This window comes from Hordeum vulgare, chromosome 2H (genome assembly GCF_904849725.1).
Source record: "Hordeum vulgare subsp. vulgare chromosome 2H, MorexV3_pseudomolecules_assembly, whole genome shotgun sequence".
Lineage (NCBI taxonomy): Eukaryota > Viridiplantae > Streptophyta > Magnoliopsida > Poales > Poaceae > Hordeum > Hordeum vulgare.
Genome location: NC_058519.1, coordinates 659979446 through 660003602, shown reverse-complemented (window position 1 = coordinate 660003602; position 24157 = coordinate 659979446). Strand labels below are relative to the sequence as shown.

Here is a 24157-nt window from a genome sequence, read left to right as displayed (position 1 = left end):
AGAAATAGGGGAAGGGAAGGGCGTACAGGCGCAGGAGGTGGCGAGGAAGATGGAGCAAGCAAGAGCAAAGGATTCGGCGATTGTAACCGAAAGGTCTCGTCGCCCAGAGTTAAATAGAACACCGACTGGGTCGCTGGCGAGCGGGCCCGAAATCTTATCCACCCAACCAACTGCGGCGATATCGGTGGAGGAGTTAAAGGCGCGAGGATTGAGGAGTCAGGCGCTACTCGAGCGCGCTGACGTCGCCCCCGCTGAGCGCGCGGAACCCGAAATTTGAGATCCCGGAAAATCCGCCGTTGTCAGTTGACCGGTCGCGTCAAAAGATGCCGTGGAAGCACTCGGTTCCCGACTGTCTGTTTCGCAAGAACTTCCACTCGGAGCGTTGGTCGAGAGACATAAAATGGATAGAGGCAAGCAACGCCCAAGCCGAACCTAGTTCAGTCGGATCTGAACCTCAAGCACCGCTTCTACGTTTCAACCCCAATCCATTCGGGGACTAATGATGGGGTCATAGTCCTAGGGTAGGGTCATAGGCCTGCCGTACACGTCCTATCCAAGGACTACCCCACACAAAGGACAGGACCCTAAGTCTGCCCCGACTGAATCAAGGTATCCCCGTCATCCAGTCGGTAACAGGCCCTGAATCATCCAGTCGGTAACTAGCATTCGGAGGACACCAGGCTCACCGACTGGATACACTCGGTACGTCGTAACCTCTCCGGAGGGAAACTACCGTACGTTTCCGGGTGCATCTATTAGCATTTAGAGCATACGTTACCTGTAACGTCCGCATTCAATCGCCACTACTCCACCCCTGAGTCAGAACCGTTGTGGGGGCAGCGCACTCTATATAAGCCGCCCTCCCCCACTGGTAAAGGGGTTAGCAAATCTTTGTACTCCATATCACACTCGGTAACAAGCTCCGAGAGCACTGAGACGTAGGGCTGTTACCTCCACCGCAGAGGGGCCTGAACTCATACAACCTCGCCGTAGCTACGACTCTGCCCATCTCATTCGTACCCTACACATCTACTGTCAGGCTTATACCCACGACAATTAGTGTCTGGTGTCTAATACAGAGAGTCCCTGTACAAAGTTTGTCCTCAAGGGCAAAACAAATACTTGAGATGGTTCTTAATACCTGCTACCACTTAGCCCTAATATATCACCAAATTACCAATATTCTTATATGGGAATAAAATATTTAGAAAGTAATTTCTCGTTATCATCTTGCGTGATTCCTTTTGAATTTTGAAACTGTATTTTGTTCCTCCTGTCTAGAGTGACTGATGATTTTAATTTTGGAATAGCTGTAGAACTTTCATATGTTGTCATTGATGTGGTTTTAAAATGTCTGAAAGTATTTTGCATAATTTTGTTCATAACTATTGTTTGTCATACTTATACAAACTTGTTGGTATCCTTTTCAGGATGACATCGACAAGATGGTGTCAAAATTGGAGGAAAGAATTCTAAATCTCGAGGAAGGTTCTTGTATGGATGCTCTTGTTCTCCCACTCCATGGTTCTTTGCCACCTGAACAGCAGGCAATCAGTTAATCTTCCATTGCATATTTTCTTCGTTAATTTTTTGCCCTAAAACTTTCCACATATCCATCTCATGGATGTTAAGATGCTCTCAGTTTTTATTTCGAAATCATAGGGATGATTTTTCCCCAGCACATCTGTAACTCCAAATCACCCTTAAAAAGGTCCCAATTACAATAATTCCATGGTATGTTTTTTTTTCAAAATTTAGCAATTAGCTTCGTAGAATTAATTTTGATTTTGTTTGAGGTCTACTTGAAGTACTTCAAAATTCACATGGCACTCACATAAGCTGAAATGAAGCAATATTGATCGTATAAATGCTCTCTTTGCTTTACAAATTAGAAGGCGCTAAGGAAAGACAGTTAGGCTACAGGTTATGGCCTATTAAAATTGAACGCTCCTCTACCGTTTACCGAAATATGTATGGGGTTCTTTATATTAAGTGGTTATAGGAACAAGAGCTTACTTAGTGACAATTTATTTTAATTCATGCTTTTGTCAACTGAACTGAACAACTTATATGTGCCTATTTCTGAATTTATATTTCAGTAATATTATGGCTTCAGTTTGTCTTGCACATTTATGGGTCTCACTGGTTGTTATTTTCAAAAGCCTGTCTAATGAATCATTACTACTGAGCTTTTTATTTGTGTCATGATTGTAGTATACACCTGACCTTCACATTCATCTTTTCATGCTTATGTAATGCTCGGCGGTTCCGAGCTTTCCAGCAGGTTCCTGTTGGAGACATTGTTTGAGAAGCTCTACCTCTCTAAACCACTACTTTGCGCATGAACTTGAGCAAGGGGGATATATATCGGTAGTTAAGTTTTGCCTCACAAGAGAGGAGCTGGGCGCTGCATCTGGCTGGAAATTGGTGTCAAGTCCCATATGCAAAGACGGAGCAACCTCGATGAATAGTGCAGCAGCCCGAGCAATCAAGTTCATGGGAAATCGGCGGCACAAGGTGCTTGTCGATTACAACTATGAGCAGCTGAAGCAAGGGCAAAGAAAAAATATAAGCCTCAGACTTGGTACCCAAAAAAAGAACGAGATTAAAGAGCAAAAGGTGGGTCATAGCAGAGATAAGTAAGGAATGATCAGACTATCTAGAAGTGGCCCGTGTTGCATCTAGCCAAATTCATCAACTCCTGAAGCCGCGGCCGACCTTCAGCAGGTGGCAGAAGGCATCGTTGCAACACAGGAGGGGATAATTCACATAGACAGTTCAGAGTATATTATTGTTGCAAGCCTGCTACTGATGCAAGAGCTCTTGCAAACGTCTGCTTACCGTAATAGCTGTCAAAAAATTACATGGCATGATTTTGATAGTTGTGTTCAACTGTAACATCTGTTTGTTTGCTCTTAAGCCGGACCTATGTAGGAATGGATGAACTCCTCGAGGATTATCGCAATGACGCTCTGCATCCCCGTGATCTGAAACCTGCTCTTGCAAAAGCAATAAACCAAATATTGCAGGTAAGAGACATCTCCCAGTTCACGTTTCATGTTCAGTTTACTTTAATGCTTTTCCGTTTTATCTAAAAAAGTTTATACTGCCTTAAAGATCTTACCAGTTTCTCATTTAAACAGCTTGTACGTGATCACTTCAAAAAATTGCGAAGCCAAAGGTCCATGTGACACTGATAAGGTACATGCCCCTACCCTTAAAATTCACTTGCATGAATGCTCACAATCATTTTGGTTGTTATCAGACTACACTCTTTCTTCAGAAATGTCTTGTTAGACTGAGCAACTTCTATCCTCATGCATCATGCCCCGAAGGCCAATAAAGCATTTTATCGTTAGTTAAAAAAATAAGCAGTCTATTTTATTTTCATTAACTCATTTCAGGTTTTAGTTGAATTGAGTTCTTGGATCATACACTTTAGTAGCATTTGCTTGCTCTTTTGAGTATAATAGTTACTCAAATTGAATTGCAATTTTGTGTTGTATATATCATGGCAAGGCAAATGTGCAAGGAATTAACCTGGAACAATTAATGTTTTGCAGTGAGAGGAGCAACCAAGATAACCAAGAACTTATGCATGTTTTGGCCACAATCACTTCAAGAACTATGTGTACTTCAAACTATTGCAATCAAGATAGCCAAGAACTACATGGATACTTTGGAAGAAACCGTTTTAGAAACTGTGTATGGTTTTTTTCCAAGGAATTTTGTGTACTTTGAGCTACTCCCTCTATATCAACATATAAGGTCCTGTTTGGAATGGGTGTAAGTTTTTACACCCGTATTAATTTTACACTTGTAACTTACCGACCGCCTCTTGTTTCCTATGTAAAATAAAAACGACGGGAGAAGGTTTGTATCCTAAACCGGCCACAAACGAGCTTAAACGCTGATCCAAACACGACCTAAGACGTTTTTAGTCTAAATGACTAAATCTAGACCAAAACATGTCTTATATTATGGTACAGAGGGAGTATTACTCTGTCTGAATGTTTAAGAAAAATATTTATTAAAAAAAGATTCCTTTTCAAACAAAAGCTGGAAATTCATAAAAACAATACTTCTTAAAAAGTATTACAATTTTTATGTATACATCATTTTTCTTTAAAAAAATTAACATTTAACCTTACCATCGACAATTATTAAAAATCCATATAAAAACGATGCACAATAACAAATGAAGCAAGTTTTGCAAAAAACAATAAAAATATTATTCAAAAAATATTTATGGAAAATATGTTGTACACACAAATGCCGTCTCCAATAAGAAAAAGTTATTCTCACACAATAAAAAGATCCTTTTGAAAAAAATAACAATTTATCTTTTACAAAAATTTACAAATTTAATAAAAAAATTAACTATTATAAAAAATTTCATCCATTTTTATATGTAAGAGTACCTAATATTTTAAAAGAAAACATTTAACATTATTATACACATTTATTTCAATTAATGCAGCATAATGGCACAACAAGCAGATTATATTTTTTTCTTGCGCAGTGCAAAGCAGTATCTAATATTTTAAAAGAAAACATTTAACATTACTATACACATTTATTTAAATTAATGCCGCATAATGGCACAACAAGCAGATTTTTTTTTTGCCCAGTGCAACGCACGGGCATTTGTACTAGTTAGATTAAACAAAGGAACCCGTGCTCCTCCTCTGCGCCCGCCCCACCGGCCACGTTATCGTGCATCTTGGTGTCTTGGGAGACGACACGTGACATAGGAAGGAGAATACTCCCTCCGTCCGAAAAAGAATGTCGTCAACGTAGTTTAATTGTAATTTTACAATAAAACCCTATCCTTTTAGATTTCATGCTAATCAATCCAGGTCTCTTCTTCCACCCCTGTCAACCGCAGGCACCGCGGGCCCTAGCCACCGTCTCCCCCGTCGCCCACGGGCCCAGCCAGCAAAGGGCTCAGCCGGCGACGAAGGCTCACCTGCGCTGCGGCTCCACGGCTAACGGGAGACACCTCGTATTCGTCCTGCTCGCGTCCTCGGCACTTCCTCGCGCCCGCCGCGGCAACCCACTTCGATGTGGGAGTTGGACATGCGTCGTCCGCTTCGGCCGCCGGTGCGATGTCTTCCGCCACTCCAGCCTTTTCAGTTGTTGTCGTCTTCCTCCGCCTCTACTGCTTCTCAGCTTCTGCTAGTGGTAGTGCCGACCGTGATCTTCATACAGGCAGCCCCAATCTTATTTTTTGTCCAAGAGACCCCGTCTCTGCTCCTGGTGAAAGTTACCAGTGTCCCCGGCCTGAAATTGTTGTCATATGGACAAATTGGTGTGAGATTGTGTAGCATCATTGTAAATTAGAGCATCATCGCAGCATCATAGTATTTGTGAATCTTCTCTGTAGTGAAATTACTCTGTATCATGGCAGCATCCCCAAGTTTAAGAAATCCCAGAAACATTTAACTGTTTCTGTGAGTTTCAGTTAACTATTTTTCAGAAAAAAACATAATTTACCAAGTTTAATCTAGATTTTTCTCTTCATGTTGTTGATGCATTCAAATTCTGTAAATTCAGATAATGTACCACATGGGGGAGGTTAAATGGAGATTTTCGATCTCCAATTTTGACAGTAAAATTCAGTGAATCTTTACAAACTGAAAATTGTGGACTTGGATCTGATCTCCAACTTTGACAGTAAATTTCAATACAAACTGAACGCAACATCGATTCTTAAGCAGTGCCATGAAGAATTTAGACAGGCAAACCATCCAGCTACAAACCCGCCAAGGCAGCTTATGGAAAAATGACTTAAGATATTCAGTCAAAATTCATTTAAATTCGCTTAATATTATTTCCATCAAATGAATAGTGGAAATGACAAAAAGCTCAAGATCTGTTTAAGATTATTTCCATCAAATTTGTTTGAGATGTAATTTGACATAACAACCGACACTTTAAGTTACTCCTCTTCAGAATATTGTGAACATGGTGTAGTTTCGCAATTCACATCCTACTACTCCATAATTCAGATCCATTGTGCACTCTTCAGTCAACTTAAATTCAGAATCACAAGCACAAGCAAGTTCAGTCAAAATCTGTAGTCAAGCAACTTCAATCAAAATCTTTCAGTTTTGACAGCAACAAATCTGAAAGATTTCAGTTTTCAACAATGACAGAGTGACAAACACTGCATCAAACCATAGTAGTTGACACAGTGACAAACCTAAAAGTTCTCAGTTCGAACATTATTGCTCAAGCATGTTCCTACCTGCTGGGGGAGCAGTAGTAGACGAAGGGCAGGCCCCGGGGGCACCATCTGAACCTGGGGCACCTCGAGGAGCAGCAGAGTGACCCCCTTCCGCGCCAGCTCCGTGGCCGGCTCCAGGTCAATCCGCGTCGCCGCCCCCTCTGCTCCCCATGGTCAGAGAGGCAGTCAACAATTGGTTCGTCAGATGCGAAGACACAACACGACCAAGCATTGGAAGCAATTGGAAACAATTGGTCCCTCATGGCGTCGCTGGAGCAGGATCTCTGGGAAATCAAGGACCTTTTTTAGGGAGGTGGAAGCTGCGGGGGAGGCGAGCGGGAGATGCACGAGCAGGAGGGAGCGACGGAGGAGGCAACTGCGGAGGGGAGCTGCGCAAGGGAGCTGGCGGCATGGTGGAGCTGCGCGGCGTCGCCGGTGCCGCGGGGGAGCGGTGCGCCGGAACGACGTGGTGGAGCCGCCGCGAGGGGAACGGTGTCGTAAGGGATGATGGACTGCGGGTTCGGTCGGAGTTTCTTCGAGGATTTTTCTGTAAAAAAAGCCATGAGGACAATTTTTTTCGGACGGAGGGAGTACTATTCTACTCTTGCGGCAAGCGACAATACCGATGGGTCCCTCGGGACATGTAAGGAGTAGTATTTGACGGAGCCCCTTCCCTGGTTAACACCTGCACGGGATGGATGGATGGTGGAGGAGCGTTTTCCGGTCCGGTCCGGTGGGTGGAGGAAAAAGAGGCATTATTGACGTGGGCCCACGTCGCTCACGCGTTCCTTATAATCACCCCACCCCCACGCCCACGCCCACCCCAACCCCCACCCCCACCCCCATATCTTTTCTTTTTCCTCACAGGAGGCAAACAGGCCACGCCGACGAGTCAGTCCTTTGCCTCTACTCCTATGCTCTGCACTCTGCACCTCCCTACCTTGAGCGGCTGGATGGAAGGATTTCATCAGCTGGTGGTAAGCAAATTTCTTTTTTTTTTGTTTAATAGAATCAGTCTGGTAAGTTTGTGAATTCATTCATGGCTCTGCACTTTGGATCCAATCCATGCTTCTTATTCAGGAATCTATGGAGACAAGGCAGGATATGGCAACCATGGATTGGAGAGATGATTGGATAGACGCCCTCTCTTTGATTTCTGAGGATGAGCACAGATTTACTTTTAGCAGCACGCATGACATATGCATCTTTTTGGAAATTTGCTTTCCTTTGGATACTACTAAGGTGCAAAGGCCAACAGGGAATCCATACACCGCCAAGGCCAGGGACTGGACGATAATGCCAGATCTCGGCACAATCTGCCCCACAACGCTCGCCGCAGAGCAACCCATCGCCTAGGCCCGACACGGCCAGATCTCGCCCCACAACGCTCGCCGCAGATCAACCCATCGCCTAGGCCAGACACGGCCAGATCTCGGCCCACAACGCTCGCCGCAGAGCAACCCATCGCCTAGGCCCGACACGGCCAGATCTCGCCCCACAACGCTCGCCGCAGATCAACCCATCGCCTAGGCCCGACACGGCCAGATCTCGGCCCATAACGCTCGCCGTAGAGCAACCCATCGCCTAGGCCCGACACGGCCAGATCTCGCCCCACAACGCTCGCCGCAGATCAACCCATCGCCTAGGCCCGACACGGCCAGATCTCGGCCGACAACGCTCGCCGCAGAGCAACCCATCGCCTAGGCCCGACACGGCCAGATCTTGGCCCACAATGCTCGCCGCAGAGCAAGCCATCGCCCAGGCCCGACACGGCCAGATCTCGGCCCAATCTGGTCTTGTCCGATGACCACAAGGCCAGTTCTCGGCCAGATCTGGCCCAGATCGACTTCGCTGCGAGGCAGCAACAGATCCGGCTCGCGACCTAGGGTTCAAAGCTGCTGCGGAGGTGAGCGGCGGCGGAGCCAGCGCCGACGACCACCGGTCGTTTCCGCGTAATCAAGGTTCGCACTATCCATCTGTGGATCTTTCCTCCTCCTCCTCCACCACAAGGATCTATCCATCTGTGCAAGACTGCAAGTAGAACAGACTGGCAAGCTATCCTTGCATTCATAATTGCTGCTAATTCATCTGATTTGATGTTGTATACGTTGTTGAACAAGTGGCAATACCGAACCAAACATGTTACCATCCAGTAGCTAGCTTCACCAAGATCGGGGGGGGGGATGGAGTATATAGGCTAGGAGGGGGCCAAACATGCAAATTTTAACAATCTAGACTATGTTTATGCCTGTATGTGTTAATCCTGGTACCATTCCATCCTGATTGCACTAATGCATCTGATTTGATGGTGTATACGTCGTTGAACAAGTGGCAATACTGATTGCTGCTATTGCACTAATTTGTTGTGTATCATGACCATCCCATCCTTATTGCTGCTATTTCACATGATTTGATGCTGCATTTCTCAGGTCTCTGTTTGGTTCAGTACTGCCATGGTTAGTTAAATGTTGGAGCAGCTTGTGAGTGTTCAGTCAAGTCCAACTTTGAATGCTTAGTTCAAGTATTTTGCTAGGTTCTGAACTTGTAGAGAAGCAATCCTGGACTAATAATTGATTTGAACTTTGTTTAGCCACTTTTACTTCATTGTTGCATGCGTAGAGTTGATGGTATCGTAGTGTTTCATGGGTTTGGTGCTGGTCCATCTGTCGAGTGCATAGCTTTAGATATCTTTTCGTTGTCCAATATGACTATGGTTCTGCTTCTGGTGGTCTATTCTATATTGAAATAAACAGATGAATTTGACCGAGTCCATCTCTGCATATTTGCTTGATTGATTCAGTATACGTATATCGCCATGCATCTGTGGTTCAAGGGTTTTGCTAGGTTCTGAATTAGGAGTGGCAAGCAATCTTGGGCTAGTAATAAGTAACTATGTTTAGCCATTTGTACTTTATTGTTGATGTCATAGAGTTGTCTTTGTCCATTGTTTGTTAGTTCAGCCTTTTTTAATGTTGGTTTGCTGGCGGTTGCTATGTCGTATGGCATTAGCTCCATGTCTGTTTCCAATTGTGCTGGCTCTGCTTCTCGTGATATATACTGAAAAAAACAGAGACCAACTGCATCACCAGTCAATTTTGATTTGGAATTAGCAATGTGCTTCTGCCTTGAATGATGTTCTGCTTTTTACGTCTCGTCTTTTCTGTTATTAATGCAACCAGTCATGCCATGTAATGCCATTGGCATTAAGTCCTTTCTTGAGATCTTGAAAAATGCAGAGCCTACCGAAGTTAAATCAACAAATCTGATTGGTCGGGAGTCTGTCCCTTCAGTATTGGCATGTCCAGTTAAGTGTCGGAGCAGCTAGTGCGTGATTGATTTGAGTCCTCTCTGCATGTTTTGGTTGATTGGTTCAGTATACGTCACCGTGCTTGTGTGGTTAAAGTGTTTTGATCGAGGGAGTGACAAGCATTATTGGTCTAATAATTTATAACTATGTTTTGCCACTTGTACATTATTGGTGCATGCCGTGGAGTTGCTGTTATCGATTGTTTGATAGTTCAGCCTTTTAAATGTTATCTGGTGACGGTTGCTATGTCAGATGCCATTAGATTCCTTATCTGTTTCCGATAGGCCTGTCTCTGTTTCTGATGGTACATTATGCTGAAACAAACTTAGATGAACTATCAGTTTTGATCTGGAATCAGTAGTCTGTTTAGATTCCTTATCTGTTTTGAATAGGCCTGTCTATGTTTAGCCACTTGTACTTTATTGCTGCTTCTATAGAGTTTCTTCTGGTGGGTTAAGCCTTAAATGACGTTCTGCTTGTTACTTCTTGCCTTTGCTGTTATTAATACAACAAGCCATGTCATGTAATGCCGTCAGCAGTAAGTCCTTCATTCATATGCTGAGAAATTTAAAACTTATACTTAAGTGAAGCAAAGTTAGTGTCAACAACTCTTCACGGTCATGAATGTCCAATTCAGAGTTGTGTTATTTCATATGGCTGACTGCACCTTTGGTACTGGCATGTCAAGAGAAGTGTTCTATGCTGCCCATTGCATCATTTCCTTGATTTTTCAGATAGTGCCCAAACCAGCCGATCTTAAAATTCCAAGATTCTATATATCACTCCTGGCTCCAAATATTATTTCAACATTTTATATATAATTCCTAATGTGGCTGTTTATTTCATTAAGATTGTTGAACAACTGTTGCCAGGATGTTTTGTCGTCACTTGTCATGTTAATCGTTGGTTTAATTTTATCAAATAACCCCAATGTATTTTCATAAAGCATGCTGAGTGTATGTTCTGCACCTGCACATGGGAATACAGTATTGACTAATAAGTACTCCCTCCGTTTCTAAATATAAGTCTTTAAAAAAAATTCATTAGGAGTCTACGTACAAAGCAAAATAGATGAATCTACACTGTGTAAAGTATGTCTATATACATCTGTATGTAGTCCACCTGTGAAACCTGTAGAAAGACTTATATTTAGGAACGGAGGGAGTATGTGTCAAATTTCTTGATATTTTGTGAATTAAGAGACAAAATAGTAGTGGTATTACTATCCAATAACAACTGTAGGACAGGCGCACTATACCTGATTATGTACTGTAGCAGTGTGAAAAAATGTAAAAGGCCATGGGTACCGGTACTAGAGAAGCATGGTCGCTGTTGGCCAAACACACCTACATGGTACAGTACTGAGTTACTCCCTCTCTGAACCCACCTAGTTGGCAGATTGCCACAAGTGTGTTACATGCTACTCATAGTAGGGAGTATCATATAGTAATATCATGCACATGATACTATGGTATGATACTACTCTCATAGTGCATAGTATCATAAACTAGTGTCATAGATGGTCTCATTTATTGATATGCATGACACTTAGTAGCATAGCATTTAACATTGATACGGTATCTTACCTATGTTACTCTAACCCTCTCTCTCTAGATGTGCTCCGCCCACCACTGGGAATTCCTTCTACCTCCTTCTCTAGATGCATTCTGAAGAATCCAGGACTTACCCTCTCTTTTGTTGTATCCTAGGGTTCTGTTTATATATAATATGAGGAAACGTTGATGTTTCCGTGTCAATAGTGGGTTGTGGTATCTGTATATGCTCATTCACCCTCCCTCTTCATTAATCTTGTTCAATTTTGCTTCTTCTAGATGTCAAAGCTCAAGCAAGATGTATTTGATAAGGCACATGAAATGGCACTGGCTGCTACCACCAGAAAGAGGCCTACCCAGCGCTCCTATAACGTATTTTTTCATTATATCTCTTGCTTTCTTTAATGCTTTCATGATAATAGTTACAAACTGTTTCATTATATCTCTTACCTGAAATATGTGAAAACATATCAATTTCCAAACCTGACAACAACTGTTATAGGAGCTTGTAGTTAAAGAAGGCGCCCCTAAGCTCTAGATGGTAGCAAAACGCCTAGCGCGTAACTGTGATTAATCGGCACATAATTGTGCATAAGCATGCTTCTTTGGTCAGAAGCCAAACGCACAGTTAACCGCTACCTCTTTTTTGAACTATGTACCTGCTGCAAATGCACTTGTGACCCTTTCAGTAGATACAAGCGCACTTTGTCTTATTGTGCAAATTTGCTGTTACCTGTCTTATTGATCCATCTAATGTTTCTTATGATTTCTGCTTGACTTGCACTCTGTTTATCAAGTATTGTGCAGACATGTTTGTTACTCCCTCCGTAAACTAATATAAGAGCATTTATAACACTATTTTAGTAATCCCAGTTCTAACTTATATATTTTTTGCTTATTTTCAATAGGATCTTGATAAGGTTAAAATCACCTCCAGGCCTACTGCACTGCAACTGCTGCACATGTACAAGGATATCCACAACTTATTTGTTAAACATAGTGCTGCTTTGGTTCCCCGGAATGTGTGTTTTGCACAGCCTGTGGGAGGAATACCGTCAACGTTCAAAGAAGAGCTTCTTGATGGAGTTCCTGTTGCAATACCTTATGATAAGCAGGTATTACCTTTTCATTCCTTGTCATATGTAGCCTGCCTCCGCTATTGATGATTTATCATTGGTTTTAAGCCTCTAGTATTGTATTTCGTGCCTTAATTCAGATAATTATTAAATTCTCTGTTTTGCTATTGGTTATTGCCTCTTCTATGGTATTGTTGAAACCTACAAGTCTACTTTGTCATTAACTGACCATTTTTTTGTTATCTCATTGTAGAATTTGTGTTTTTTTATCATCGAGGTTGTCATTGACAAGGATGTGGTTTTTCAATTCCCAATACGTTTCGATAGCATGTACTGCTGTGGTTTCCGTGTTCTTGAGCTTGGTGATGATCCACTAGAAAAGATCTGGTATTCATTCGGGAAAGTTCAAATACTTCCGAACAGACTTTTCAAAAACAGGAAGAAATCTGGTCTGTCATTAGATTATAATAACTTGTAAGCTTCTAACTCTTCCATTTCATTACTGCGTTCTTTCACAGCCTGCTTATTGATAAGTTTCATGTGCCAATTTGTTTGCTGCCTTTCCTAATTTTTAGTTTTTTGTTTGTTGAAATGGACCATTAAATTCATACTTTATTGTTTGTTGAAATGAAGTTGATATTTTTTTGATTATCATAAATAATATACAGGATACAACACTTCTTATTTGTGCATGCATGTTAAACAGAATGCACCTCATGTTTAGTGCCCTAGAGTATCATTCCTAGCCTGTTTTTGTCGTTTTTGCTGGTTTGTTCCTTGCCTTTTTTTACTCTTTGTTTGTAATGAAATGTTTATTGTTTGTTGAATCGAACCATGAAAATAAAGATTCAAATGTATAAGTTCATTTGATACTTTTTTGATTCTCTTAAATAATATGCAGATTACAACTCTCCCAATAATACTTCTTATTTGTGCACCCATGTTAAACAGAATGCACCACATGCTTTCGTGCCTATAGTACCCTTTCTTGCCTGTTTTTGTCGTTTTGTGATTGTTTGTTCCTCTCTTTTTTGACTTTCTTTGTTTGTAATTAATCATGACAGATCATTTGTTTGAAATTTAAATATAATCCTTTTCTATGAAACAACCGCAAAATTCAGATCTTTGGTGGTCTCATTGCAAAGTTTTGCCACCATTTTCGAGCGTTTCAACCTCTCAAAGATGATGATGATAATTCCTTGGCCCAGCAGTTGAAAGACTCAATTTTTTTTGTATTCAGTGAGGGTTCTAGATTCTGGTTTGCAATGTGTTTATCCTTAGAAGGCGTTCAATGCAAAACGGTATATTGTGTGCGTCTGACTGACTTGATGGCAAATCTGATCCAAGATTATGGTGACACGTCTCGGCTTTGCGTTTACTTGTGGCTTGTGTTTCTTGAGAGGGAGATGGACTCGGCTGCAACCTCATTGCATGATAAAAGCAGGTTCCCTGATTTATTCTTGGCTTTTCGCAAAGAGGTGGAAAAATTCTTAAAGTATGCAGAGGCAGATCCAGGCTTTAATAACCGTCCATTGATCAAGTTCAAAGGATCCAATGATGGATATTGCCTAGGTGCATTAGTCGGTCAATCTCTCTTCATCATCAAATACAGCTGTGTCCTAGTTCGCAAGGCTTTAATGCGTGAAGCGAATTATACTAGAATCTGGCCAGTGTAAGTATTTGTTAATGTTTTTTTTGTATCCATCATTTGTACTTTATGTATTGGCAGACATATTTGCTAATGTTATTAGTGACAAGCAATCTTGCACTAATAAATGATAACTATATATAGCACCCTGCATTCTATTTGTTGCATGCTGTATACTCCCTCCGTCCGGGTTTATTGGGCCCTTGGGCGCTGGGAGCGTGTCCGCTCTTATTAGGCCCCGCTCGATCCAGCTGCCAAAAGGTAGAAAAATGTTTCGTTGCTTTCTCGATCTTCCCGGCTGCCTTTCGTTTTCCCAGGCGTAGTAAATGTCCATCTGTTGCATGCACTTCTAATCCTTCATTGATTGGGGGCATGCATGCGCCATGCAGTGTTCCAGCATCGATTGGGGGCATGCATGCGCCATGCAGTGTTCCAGCTTGCCAAAAAGTAGCAGCGCGCGCCTGAGCTGAGCATGGATTGCATGCGGGTCAAGGGAAATTTACATTAGCAATAAATCATGCATGGGAAATCAAAGAAGTAGGCGCTTATTCTAAGACATTAATGATGGAGTCTTGGTACCTGTAATCTGGTTGGGGGGCCTAATAAACCCGGACGGAGGGAGTAGTTGCCTTTGTCGATTGTTTAATAGTTTGGTTTGGTAGTGTTTTCTCTGTCAGATGTACTATGACTTCAGGTCACATCTCTGTTTGCACTATAACTGACTCTGCTTTTGGTGGTATATACTGAAACAATCAGACATGAAGTCGATCAACAGTCAATTTTGATTTGTAATCAGCAATCTGCTTTGTCTTCAGTAATGTTCAGCGTAGGTCCAGCTGTTCTGCTAGGTTTTGAATGAGGGGGTGGCAAGCTATATTGGACTAATAATGGATAATTATGTTTAGCCACTCTTACATAATCACTGCTAATTCATCGTTGAACTAGTCAACATGGCAGTATTGGACCAAACATGTTAAAATTGTTGTGTACCATCGTATCCTGATTGCTGCTATTTCACCTGATGTCATGTTCCATTCGTCGCTGAATCTGCTAATCAGTTAACTGTCGGAGCAGCTAGCTTGTGGTTGATCAAGTCCATCTCTGAATGTTTGGTTAAGTACTGCCATGTTCAGTTAACTATCGGAGCAGCTAGTGATTGATTGATCTGAGTCCTCTCTGCATGCCGTGCTTATGTGTTCAAAGTATTTTGAACGTTGGAGTGGCAAGGAATGTTATACTAATAATTTATAATTATGTTTAGCCACTTGTCACTTCTTGTCTGTTTCTAGTAGTTCTTGATTTGCTTCTGGTGGTATATATACTGATTCAAACTTATAAACTCAATTTTGATTTGGACTTAGCAATGTGATTCACAGATGCTCGTTCTTGCATTACAGGATGTTTAAAGTTACTAATGATGATGTTGAATGTTATGATGACTGAGCAAGGTGTGACACCGGAAAATCACAAGTTGTGCAGGAGTCCATCAGAAGCTCGTTCTTGCATTACAATATGGAACCAATGTCTAACGATGATGTTGCATGTTATGATGACTGGGCAAGGGGTGACACCGGAAAATCACCACCAATATTCCGTTTCTCCTGTCTTTGGATGTAAAAAGCTATTTTGCAGTTGGTAGGATGCTGAAATTTTGGTAGCAATTGGCCTTGATTGTTTTGGTGGTGATTGGGAGGATGTTGCAATTTTTTGTAGCAAGTGACGCAAGAGTTCATCAGAGCAATCTTCGTTTATCAAATATATTTCTAAAAGATACTTGCAGTCAATGGCATGTAGAAATTTTTGTAGCAACTATTACTAAATCTGGTTCCTCTGTTGAGGATATTAAATGGTGTTTGCATGAAAATGCACTTTTATTATACATTTTTTTATTTTGTTATTGGAAATTGACGTAGGAATATTTTGTACTCCCTCTGTCCCGAAATTAATGTCGTGTTGGCTATTTTACAAAAAGACCCCTTGATTTAATCGGACACAACCCGCACTCCCTCCGTGCAGGTCGCTGCAATCGGACACAACTCACAACTCTCTGCTTGCTCGCCGGCCGGTGGCGCAACTCCACGCGCCTGAGCACCACGACGTGTCTGAGCCCCCTGCATCGTGCAACTCTCGTGCTCCTCCTCTTGGACAAAAGCCCCGCGCAGGTGCAGGAGCTCGTCGGAGTCAAAAGCAACGGGCGGGAGGGGCGGTGGTGGTCGGAGTGTAAGCGGGAGGGGGAGACACTCGGGCGAGCTGGCGGCGGAGAGCGGCAGCGGCAGCAACCCGCCGCCTGGCCACCGGTGCTCCGGATCTGGGCCGCTGATTTTCTCCGACGACAACGGCAGCTCAGGGGGCGGTGGAGGAGGGGGCGACGGGAGCACAGCGAGCTCACCGCTCATCAATGCGCTCCCCGCCGACAACATCTGCTCGTCTGGCCGCGTCGTGCCGGCGCCCCCGCACCCCGGCTGCACGCGTGCCCGGATGTGCTCGGATCCGGCATCGGCCAGTACGGCCACAACACCATCATGCGGGGCGGCATGGCGCCCGCGAGGAGGCCGTCCGGCTCGACCCGGCCAGCGGCCGCGCCCACGGATGCCTCGCCGCGCTCTGCCTCCGGTGAGACCCGCTCCTTGCTTGCCACTATTGCTTGTGTGCTAAGGATTTCCTTGCAGATACAGTACATCGGTAGCAGCTGCTACTGTATTTTTCTTGTCTTCAAAGCAAAAAACTTCGATCTTGTAGAAAGATTGCTAGCTACAAGAGTATATAATTTGAATTCGCTAATTAATTGCATGCTGCAAAGAATGGAAAAGAAAGATTGCATCTTCTATCGGTTTATTGTAGTCAATCAATGTGTTCTTAATGTGTTTCTCAATGGAAAAGAAAGATTGCATCATGCCGCAAAGACTGGAAGAGTGCGCTGAGGGAAGCAGACGCCGCCATTGCCAACGGAGTAGACTCCTCTCAGCTGGTAACCTCTCTGGCCTTGTAGCTCGTGATATTTTTCATCCTGAAGATATACTGTATTTTTGGGTTAGTGTTACTAGGATTCAGTCTCTCACAAACAAGCCATGTTTCTCCTACAGCACCTTGCCATGAGGTCTGAAGTGCTTCTCCGGCTCAACAAACTAGAGGAGGCCGATTCGACTATTACGGGTTTGCTGAAATTGGACAGTGCTGGGAGGTGAAGAAGCATCTCTGAATTATTTTTTCTTCAGAGGATACATCACAACAACAGCTTAGTGCTGGAGATGTCGTTTTTCTGTCAAAGGCATTCACTGTCATTGACGGTCAATTGTACAAGGAGAGTGTTTCAGGCGTCTTCCAACGTTGCATTTCCCCAGAGGAAGGACATTTGATCCTAGAGGAAATCCACTCGGGTACCTGCGGTCATCACGCTTCTTCGAGAGCAATCGTCGCCAAGGCGTTCAGAGCTGGATTCTTCTGGCTGCAGGCTAACGAGATGGCCAAAGCTATGGTCGACCGATGTGAAGGCTGTCAGTTCTACTCCAACAAGTCCCACAAGCCAACATCTGCACTAAAGACAATCCCAGTTGTGTGGCCATTTGCAGTTTGGGGATTAGACACAGTCGGACCATTCAAGATAGGCCAAGGAGGCTACACACATCTGTTGGTGGCAGTCGACAAGTTTACCAAATGGATAGAAGCCAAGCCCATCAAGAAACTCGATGCCTCAACAGCTGTCAAGTTTGTCAGAGACATCATTTCCAGATTCGGGGTGCCTCACAGCATAATCACTGACAATGGGACAAACTTTGACTCGGACAGATTCAAAGGCTTCTGTGCGAGTCAGGGTATCCGAGTGGATTTTGCTTCCGTAGCACATCTGCAATCCAATGGACAAGTTGAGCGTGCAAATGGACTTATCCTTCAAGGTTTGAAGCCTCGACTCTTGCGAGAGGTAGGACACGCTGCTGGTGCATGGGTCACCGAGTTACCTTCAGTACTTTGGGGCCTCCGCACCACTCCAAATCGATCAACGGGGCGATCACCGTTCTTTCTCGTCTATGGGGCAGAAGCGGTCCTTCCGAGCGACCTGTGTCACAATGCCCCGCGAGTCGAACTCTTCTCCGAAGCTGAAGCAGAACAAGCAAGGGAAGATGGAGTCGATCTTCTAGAGGAGGAGCGCGAGATGGCACTCACTCGCTCAACAATTTACCAGCAAGATCTGCGACGCTTTCACGCACGTCACGTCAGGAGTCGCACGTTCCAAGCTGGCGATTTGGTGCTCCGAGTGGATCAGCAAAGACCACACAAGTTGGCTCCGGCCTGGGAAGGGCCTTTCATCATTTCCAAGGTGCTGAACAACGGAGCATACAGACTCTACAATATTCAGAGGGAGATAGATGAGCCGCGCGCATGGAACGGAGATCTCCTCAAGCGTTTTTATACGTGATCGTCGACTGAAGCAGTGTAACGAACAAGTTTGAAGAAATAATATATTCCGCAGATTCAGTTTTGTGCAGATTCAGAGTTCTCACACAAAAAAAAACTTAGCTGCGATCATGAATCGCCTAAGTATTAACTTCCTTCGAGTGTACACTATACGTCACACTCGGGGCTTAGCTACGATCGTGAATCGCCTAAGTATTAACTTCCTCTGAGTGTGCACTATACGTCACACTCCGGAACTTGGCTGCGATCCTGAATCGCCTAAGTATTACCTTCCTCCGAGTGTGCACTATACGTCACACTCGGGGACTTAGCTGCGATCCTGAATCGCCTAAGTATTAACTTCCTCCGAGTGTGCACTATACGTCACACTCGGGGACTTAGCTGCGATCCTGAATCGCCTCAGTATTAACTTCCTCCGAGTGTGCACTATACGTCACACTCAGGGACTTAGCTGCGATCCTAAATCGCCTAAGTATTAACTTCCTCCGAGTGTGCACTATACGTCACACTCGGGGACTTAGGTGCGATCCTGAATCGCCTAAGTATTAACTTCCTCCGAGTGTGCGATATACGTCACACTCGGAGACTTAGCTGCGATCCTGAATCGCCTAAGTATTAACTTCCTCTGAGTGTGCGCTATACGTCACACTCGGGGGCTTAGCTGCGATCCTGAATCGCCTAAGTATTAACTTCCTCCGAGTGTGCGCTATACGTCATACTCGGAGACTTAGATGCGATCCTGAATCGCCTAAGTATTAACTTCCTCCGAGTGTGCACTATACGTCACACTCGGGGACTTAGATGCGATCCTGAATCGCCTAAGTATTAACTTCCTCCGAGTGTGCACTATACGTCACACTCGGAGACTTAGATGCGATCCTTAATCGCCTAAGTATTCACTTCCTCCGAGTGTGCACTATACGAGATGCGATCCTTAATCGCCTAAGTATTCACTTCCTCCGAGTGTGCACTATACGTTGCACTCGGGGACTTAGCCGCGATTCTGAATCGCCTAAGTATTAACTTCCTCCGAGTGTGCACTATACGTCACATTCGGCGACTTAGCTGCGATTCTGAATCGCCTAAGTATTAACCTCCTCCGAGTGTGCACTATACGTTGCACTCGGGGGCTTAGACGTGACCAAGAATCACCTAAGTCTTAATCTTCTCCGAGTATGCACTAAGTGTTGCACTCGAAATAGCATTCAAACAAAAGAATAAATGTTTTCATTCCGACAACATAAGTTCAAAAATGATAGCTGACTCGGTGCGGATCAAGCTTACCCGCACCGATTTAAAAGTACGACCGCCAACAGAAGTGGCCAGAGTATATTACAGGTAAACACTCGGCATACCGAGGATAAAGTTCGATCACGCGTCAGCTGGGCCGGCGTCAGGACTGGAGGGCTCCACAAAAGTGTCCAAGTCGATTCCATCTGCGATGCGGGTAGCAGTCTCAAGGAACGTCTCCATGAAGTCTTCGAATTGAAGCTTCTTCGTGTTGGCGACCTTCAATGCTTTCATCTTATCTTCCCGCACCTCCTTGCAATGGACTCGGACCAAGGACAGCGCAACGTCAGCACCGCAACGCGCTGCCGATTTCTTCCAGGATTGCACTCGGGCCGGAATCTCATCCAGTCGCCCCAACAGACTCCCCATCTCCTGCCGCGACTCGTCTTCCGGCCAAAGCTCCTTCTTAATGCGGCCGAAGACTTCTCTCAATCGGCTGATGAAAGGACCCACTTTGCCTACGCGGATATGCGCCCGGAGCAGATCCCGGTTGGCGTCCTCGCTGAGTGGCACATTGTCCTTCATGGACCGCTCCACAACCGCTGCTTCAGCTTCGGCATCAGTACAAAAATCTGCACCAAACGAGCAAATAGACAGTAAAAACCGAGTGTTCGTCACACGGTACAACCACTCGACAAAGCATAAGACTTACCTGCCAGACGAGACATCATCTGGACAGCCCAGTCGTTGACATACTTCTCCTGAGCTGTCCATCGTTTGTTCCGAACAGCCATTTGATTGTGCAGTTCGGTCCTCTGTTTCTTCAGCCTTTCCACCTCCGCCACCAACACCCTGTTTGCCTCCAGCGCCTCCTCCAAGGACTTCTCTCGTACTTCCAGTGCACTCTTCATGCTGTCCATGGCGAGCATTGCAGCTTCCAGTTCACCAGCGTACTGGTTCCTCTCCGCTCTCAAGGCTTCATAAGCAGTTCCCGTTTCACAAGTTTTCTGCATCAAGAAACAAAGGGTAATCAGCAAGTTTATCAGTTCACAGGCTAAGTTCTTAAGACCCCTGCCGACGCAAGCAGTCGACAGCGGTCTCGGGGACTACACCCAGTGGGTTCACTGAGAGTGACCCCACTGGCATGCACCTCACGCAGGTCCGCCCTGTTGAGATGCATGTTTTCCTACGCCTCAAAGGCTAATTCTACTCCACCTACGTGCAACCTACTCTCGGCGACTCTTAACGCAAGAGCGCTCCGACTGCAATAAGTACTCGCACTCGGAAATATTGTCTACGGACACAACCAAAATAAAGACCAAATATATAAAGACAACTGTCGGTGCAAGCACTCGACAGAAGTCTCGGGGACTACACCCACTGGGTTCACTCGGAGTGAACCCATTGCAACAACAATACCACCCAGTGGGCTACAGAAGAAAAGTAAGTACTTACTAGGCTACTTACTCGGATGTCATCGCGCAGCTCCAAGCTCTGCCGATACAAGGCCGCAACGGAGTCATAAGCCCTCTTGGCCTCTCCGGCCATCAGCTCCACCTGGATCATGCCCCCCTTGGCCGCCCCCACCTGCTCCTCTGGGACACGCCGAATGCTGAATTCAGCATTCGACGAACCGGGAATCGTGGAAAGTTCATGGAGCATCCCAAGGTTCGCCCCAGTAGGTTCTTCACCCACCGGCACCGGTTCAGTCGGTGGAGGCACTTCAGTCGGGGGAGGCATTTCGGTCAGGGGAGCGTTGGCGGCGGGGGCGGCAGCAGGAAGAGCGGCCTCAAGGACAGGCTCTTGGGCAGGCTCCACGACGGGGTCAGCTCTCCCCTGGTCACCCTCGTCCAGGCAGATCGCCCGTGACAAGCCAAATAACATAACGCCTCAGAAAAAGAAAAGGATGGCGCAGTCTACAGAAATAAAATACCCGACTCTCCCACAGCATACCTGGTTGAGACGAAACGACGTCGTCCGTGTCCATGGGGTCGTCCCCTTGGCGGGCCGGCGAGGTCGCAGAAGTGGCAACCCTGTCGAGTGAAGTCCATTCGACTTGTAAAACAGGAGTTCACTTGGTCAACAGAAAGAGCCGAAAGCTAGATTCACTTACGTAGAGGTGACGAGGACGGCCATCCTCATCCGCGGCAGAGCCTTCTTAGGTTTGGGCCCACTCGGCTTGGGCGCCCTGGAGGACTGACCTGCAAGTTCAGTGGCTGCGTCCCTGGCCCTCTTGGTGCCTCTAACACTCGGTACCGCCGGAGCAGCAGGCGGAGCACTCGACGACGTAGGAGGGGCTGAAGGGACGGCAGGCTCATGCCGACGCTTACTCCGATGCTCTGGCCGCGGAGGTGGCGAATCTGACTCTTCGTCCTCATCCTCTTCCTCGCTGTTTTCCTCCTCCGACTCCCCACTGTCGGAGACGTATTCGGTGCTCTCCACGCTCCCCTCCTGGCTGCCTTCTTCCTCCTCCTCCTCCGGATTCCCGTTCGAGACGGGGGAAGACCAGTTGGTCCACTCCTGCATGAGGTTCAGTCGGAAACATTAAGCATCACACGGAGATATAAATAAACGACTGAAATCAAGACAGTTCAATGCACTCGGCTAATGCTGCTCACCTGATTCGGTGGAGGGTTGTCCGCGTTGTAAGGCGCCACTCGGCGGGCTCCTTTGGGGTTCTCACAGGGACCCGTGATTTGGAGCACCCATGAGGTCACCTTCTCCTCGAGAATGCCCTCCACGTTGGTCCGAGTGGAATCCTCGGGCCCTGTGTAGTGCCACATAGCGTGGTGGCGGGCCTACAGAGGCTGGATTCGCCGACCGATGAAGACTTCCAACAGGTCAATACCGGTGACCCCCCTCCTGACAACATCCACGAGTGCCTCGACCAAAGGCTGGATGTCGTGCTTCTCGGCTTTCGAGAGGGCGAGTTGCTTGGGTGGAGCAGGGCGGTCTAGACTAAATGGAGGCAGCCCAGTCGACGCGTTCGGACAGGCTATGTCCTGGCAGTAGAACCACGTCGACTGCCAGTTCCTAACCGACTCGCTCAACTGGAGAGCAGGGTAGCTACTCCGACTCTTTTTCTGAAACCCTAAACCCCCGCAGAGCTGGAGGAGATGCGTCTTGTCATCCGACTGACTAAGACGTTTGATGGTTTGAGAGCGGGCGGAGAAGATATGTTTGAATAAACCCCAATGGGGGGGCAACCGGTGAAGCACTCGCACAAAACAATGAAGGCAGAAAGGTGGGCAATGGCATTCGGAGGGAAGTGATGGAGTTGAGCACCAAAATGATTCATGATACCTTTGAAGAAAGGATGCGGGGGCAGAGAGAAACCTCTGTGAATATGGCTGAGGAGCAAGACGCGCTCCCCCTCCTGTGGTGCCGGCTCGACCTCGTCGTCCGCCGGCAGCCTCCAAGACTTATGCACGAGCTGACCATGCTCTACAAGCTCCAGCAGGTCCCCCTCCGTCACCGTGGAGGGGAGAAAGTCTCCCTGGATCCACCCCGCCGGCAACGGCCGCTGCCGCCGCTGAGCAGCCGCCGCCTTGTTCTTCTTCTTCCTTGCCTCCATCTTGCTGGTCTGACCTTTGGTCATGGCGGCGACGGCGAGCTCTCGAGAAAGAGGGGAAGGGAAGGGCGTACAGGCGCAGGAGGTGGCGAGGAACACGGAGCAAGCAAGAGCAAAGGATTCGGCGATTGTAACCGAAAGGTCTCGTCGCCCAGAGTTAAATAGAACATCGACTGGGTCGCTGGCGAGCGGGCCCGAAATCTTATCCACCCAACCAACTGCAGCGATATCGGTGGAGGAGTTAAAGGCGCCAGGATCGAGGAGTCAGGCGCTACTCGAGCGCGCTGACGTCGCCCCCGCTGAGCGCGCGGAACCCGAAATTTGAGATCCCGGAAAATCCGCCGTTGTCAGTTGACCGGTCGCGTCAAAAGATGCCGTGGAAGCACTCGGTTCCCGACTGTCTGTTTCGCAAGCACTTCCACTCGGAGTGTTGGTCGAGAGACATAAAATGGATAGAGGCAAGCAATGCCCAAGCCGAACCTAGTTCAGTCGGATCTGAACCTCAAGCACCGCTTCTACGTTTCAACCCCAATCCATTCGGGGACTAATGATGGGGTCATAGTCCTAGGGTAGGGTCATAGGCCTGCCGTACACGTCCTATCCAAGGACTACCCCACACAAAGGACAGGACCCTAAGTCTGCCCCGACTGAATCAAGGTATCCCCGTCATCCAGTCGGTAACAGGCCCTGAATCATCCAGTCGGTAACTAGCATTCGGAGGACACGAGGCTCACCGACTGGATACACTTGGTACGTCGTAACCTCTCCGGAGGGAAACTACCGTACGTTTCCGGGTGCATCTATTAGCATTTAGACCATACGTTACCTGTAACGTCCGCATTCAATCGCCACTACTCCACCCCTGAGTCAGAACCGTTGTGGGGGGCAGCGCACTCTATATAAGCCGCCCTCCCCCACTGGTAAAGGGGTTAGCAAATCTTTGTACTCCATATCACACTCGGTAACAAGCTCCGAGAGCACTGAGACGTAGGGCTGTTACCTCCACCGCAGAGGGGCCTGAACTCATACAACCTCGCCGTAGCTACGACTCTGCCCATCTCATTCGTACCCTACACATCTACTGTCAGGCTTATACCCACGACAGTTAGTGTCTGGTGTCTAATACAGAG

The 24157-nt window shown here is 46.0% G+C and overlaps 1 protein-coding gene and 1 long non-coding RNA gene across 2 annotated transcripts; one reads left to right on the top strand and one right to left on the bottom strand.

The window, feature by feature from the left end:
- Window positions 1-4746: 4746 nt before the first annotated feature.
- LOC123428535 lies at window positions 4747-6748 on the bottom strand. The gene is made up of 2 exons (XR_006622572.1): window positions 6251-6748; window positions 4747-5283 (listed from the first exon to the last, which is right to left on the bottom strand). It is a non-coding gene; the product is annotated as an uncharacterized LOC123428535 (long non-coding RNA).
- A 382-nt stretch (window positions 6749-7130) lies between these two features.
- On the top strand, window positions 7131-7607 carry LOC123431342. Its single transcript, XM_045115156.1, has 2 exons — window positions 7131-7206; window positions 7310-7607. Exons 1-2 carry the CDS (start codon window positions 7144-7146, stop codon window positions 7583-7585), a joined length of 339 nt encoding a protein of 112 aa, XP_044971091.1. The 5' UTR covers window positions 7131-7143; the 3' UTR covers window positions 7586-7607.
- Window positions 7608-24157: the final 16550 nt, after the last annotated feature.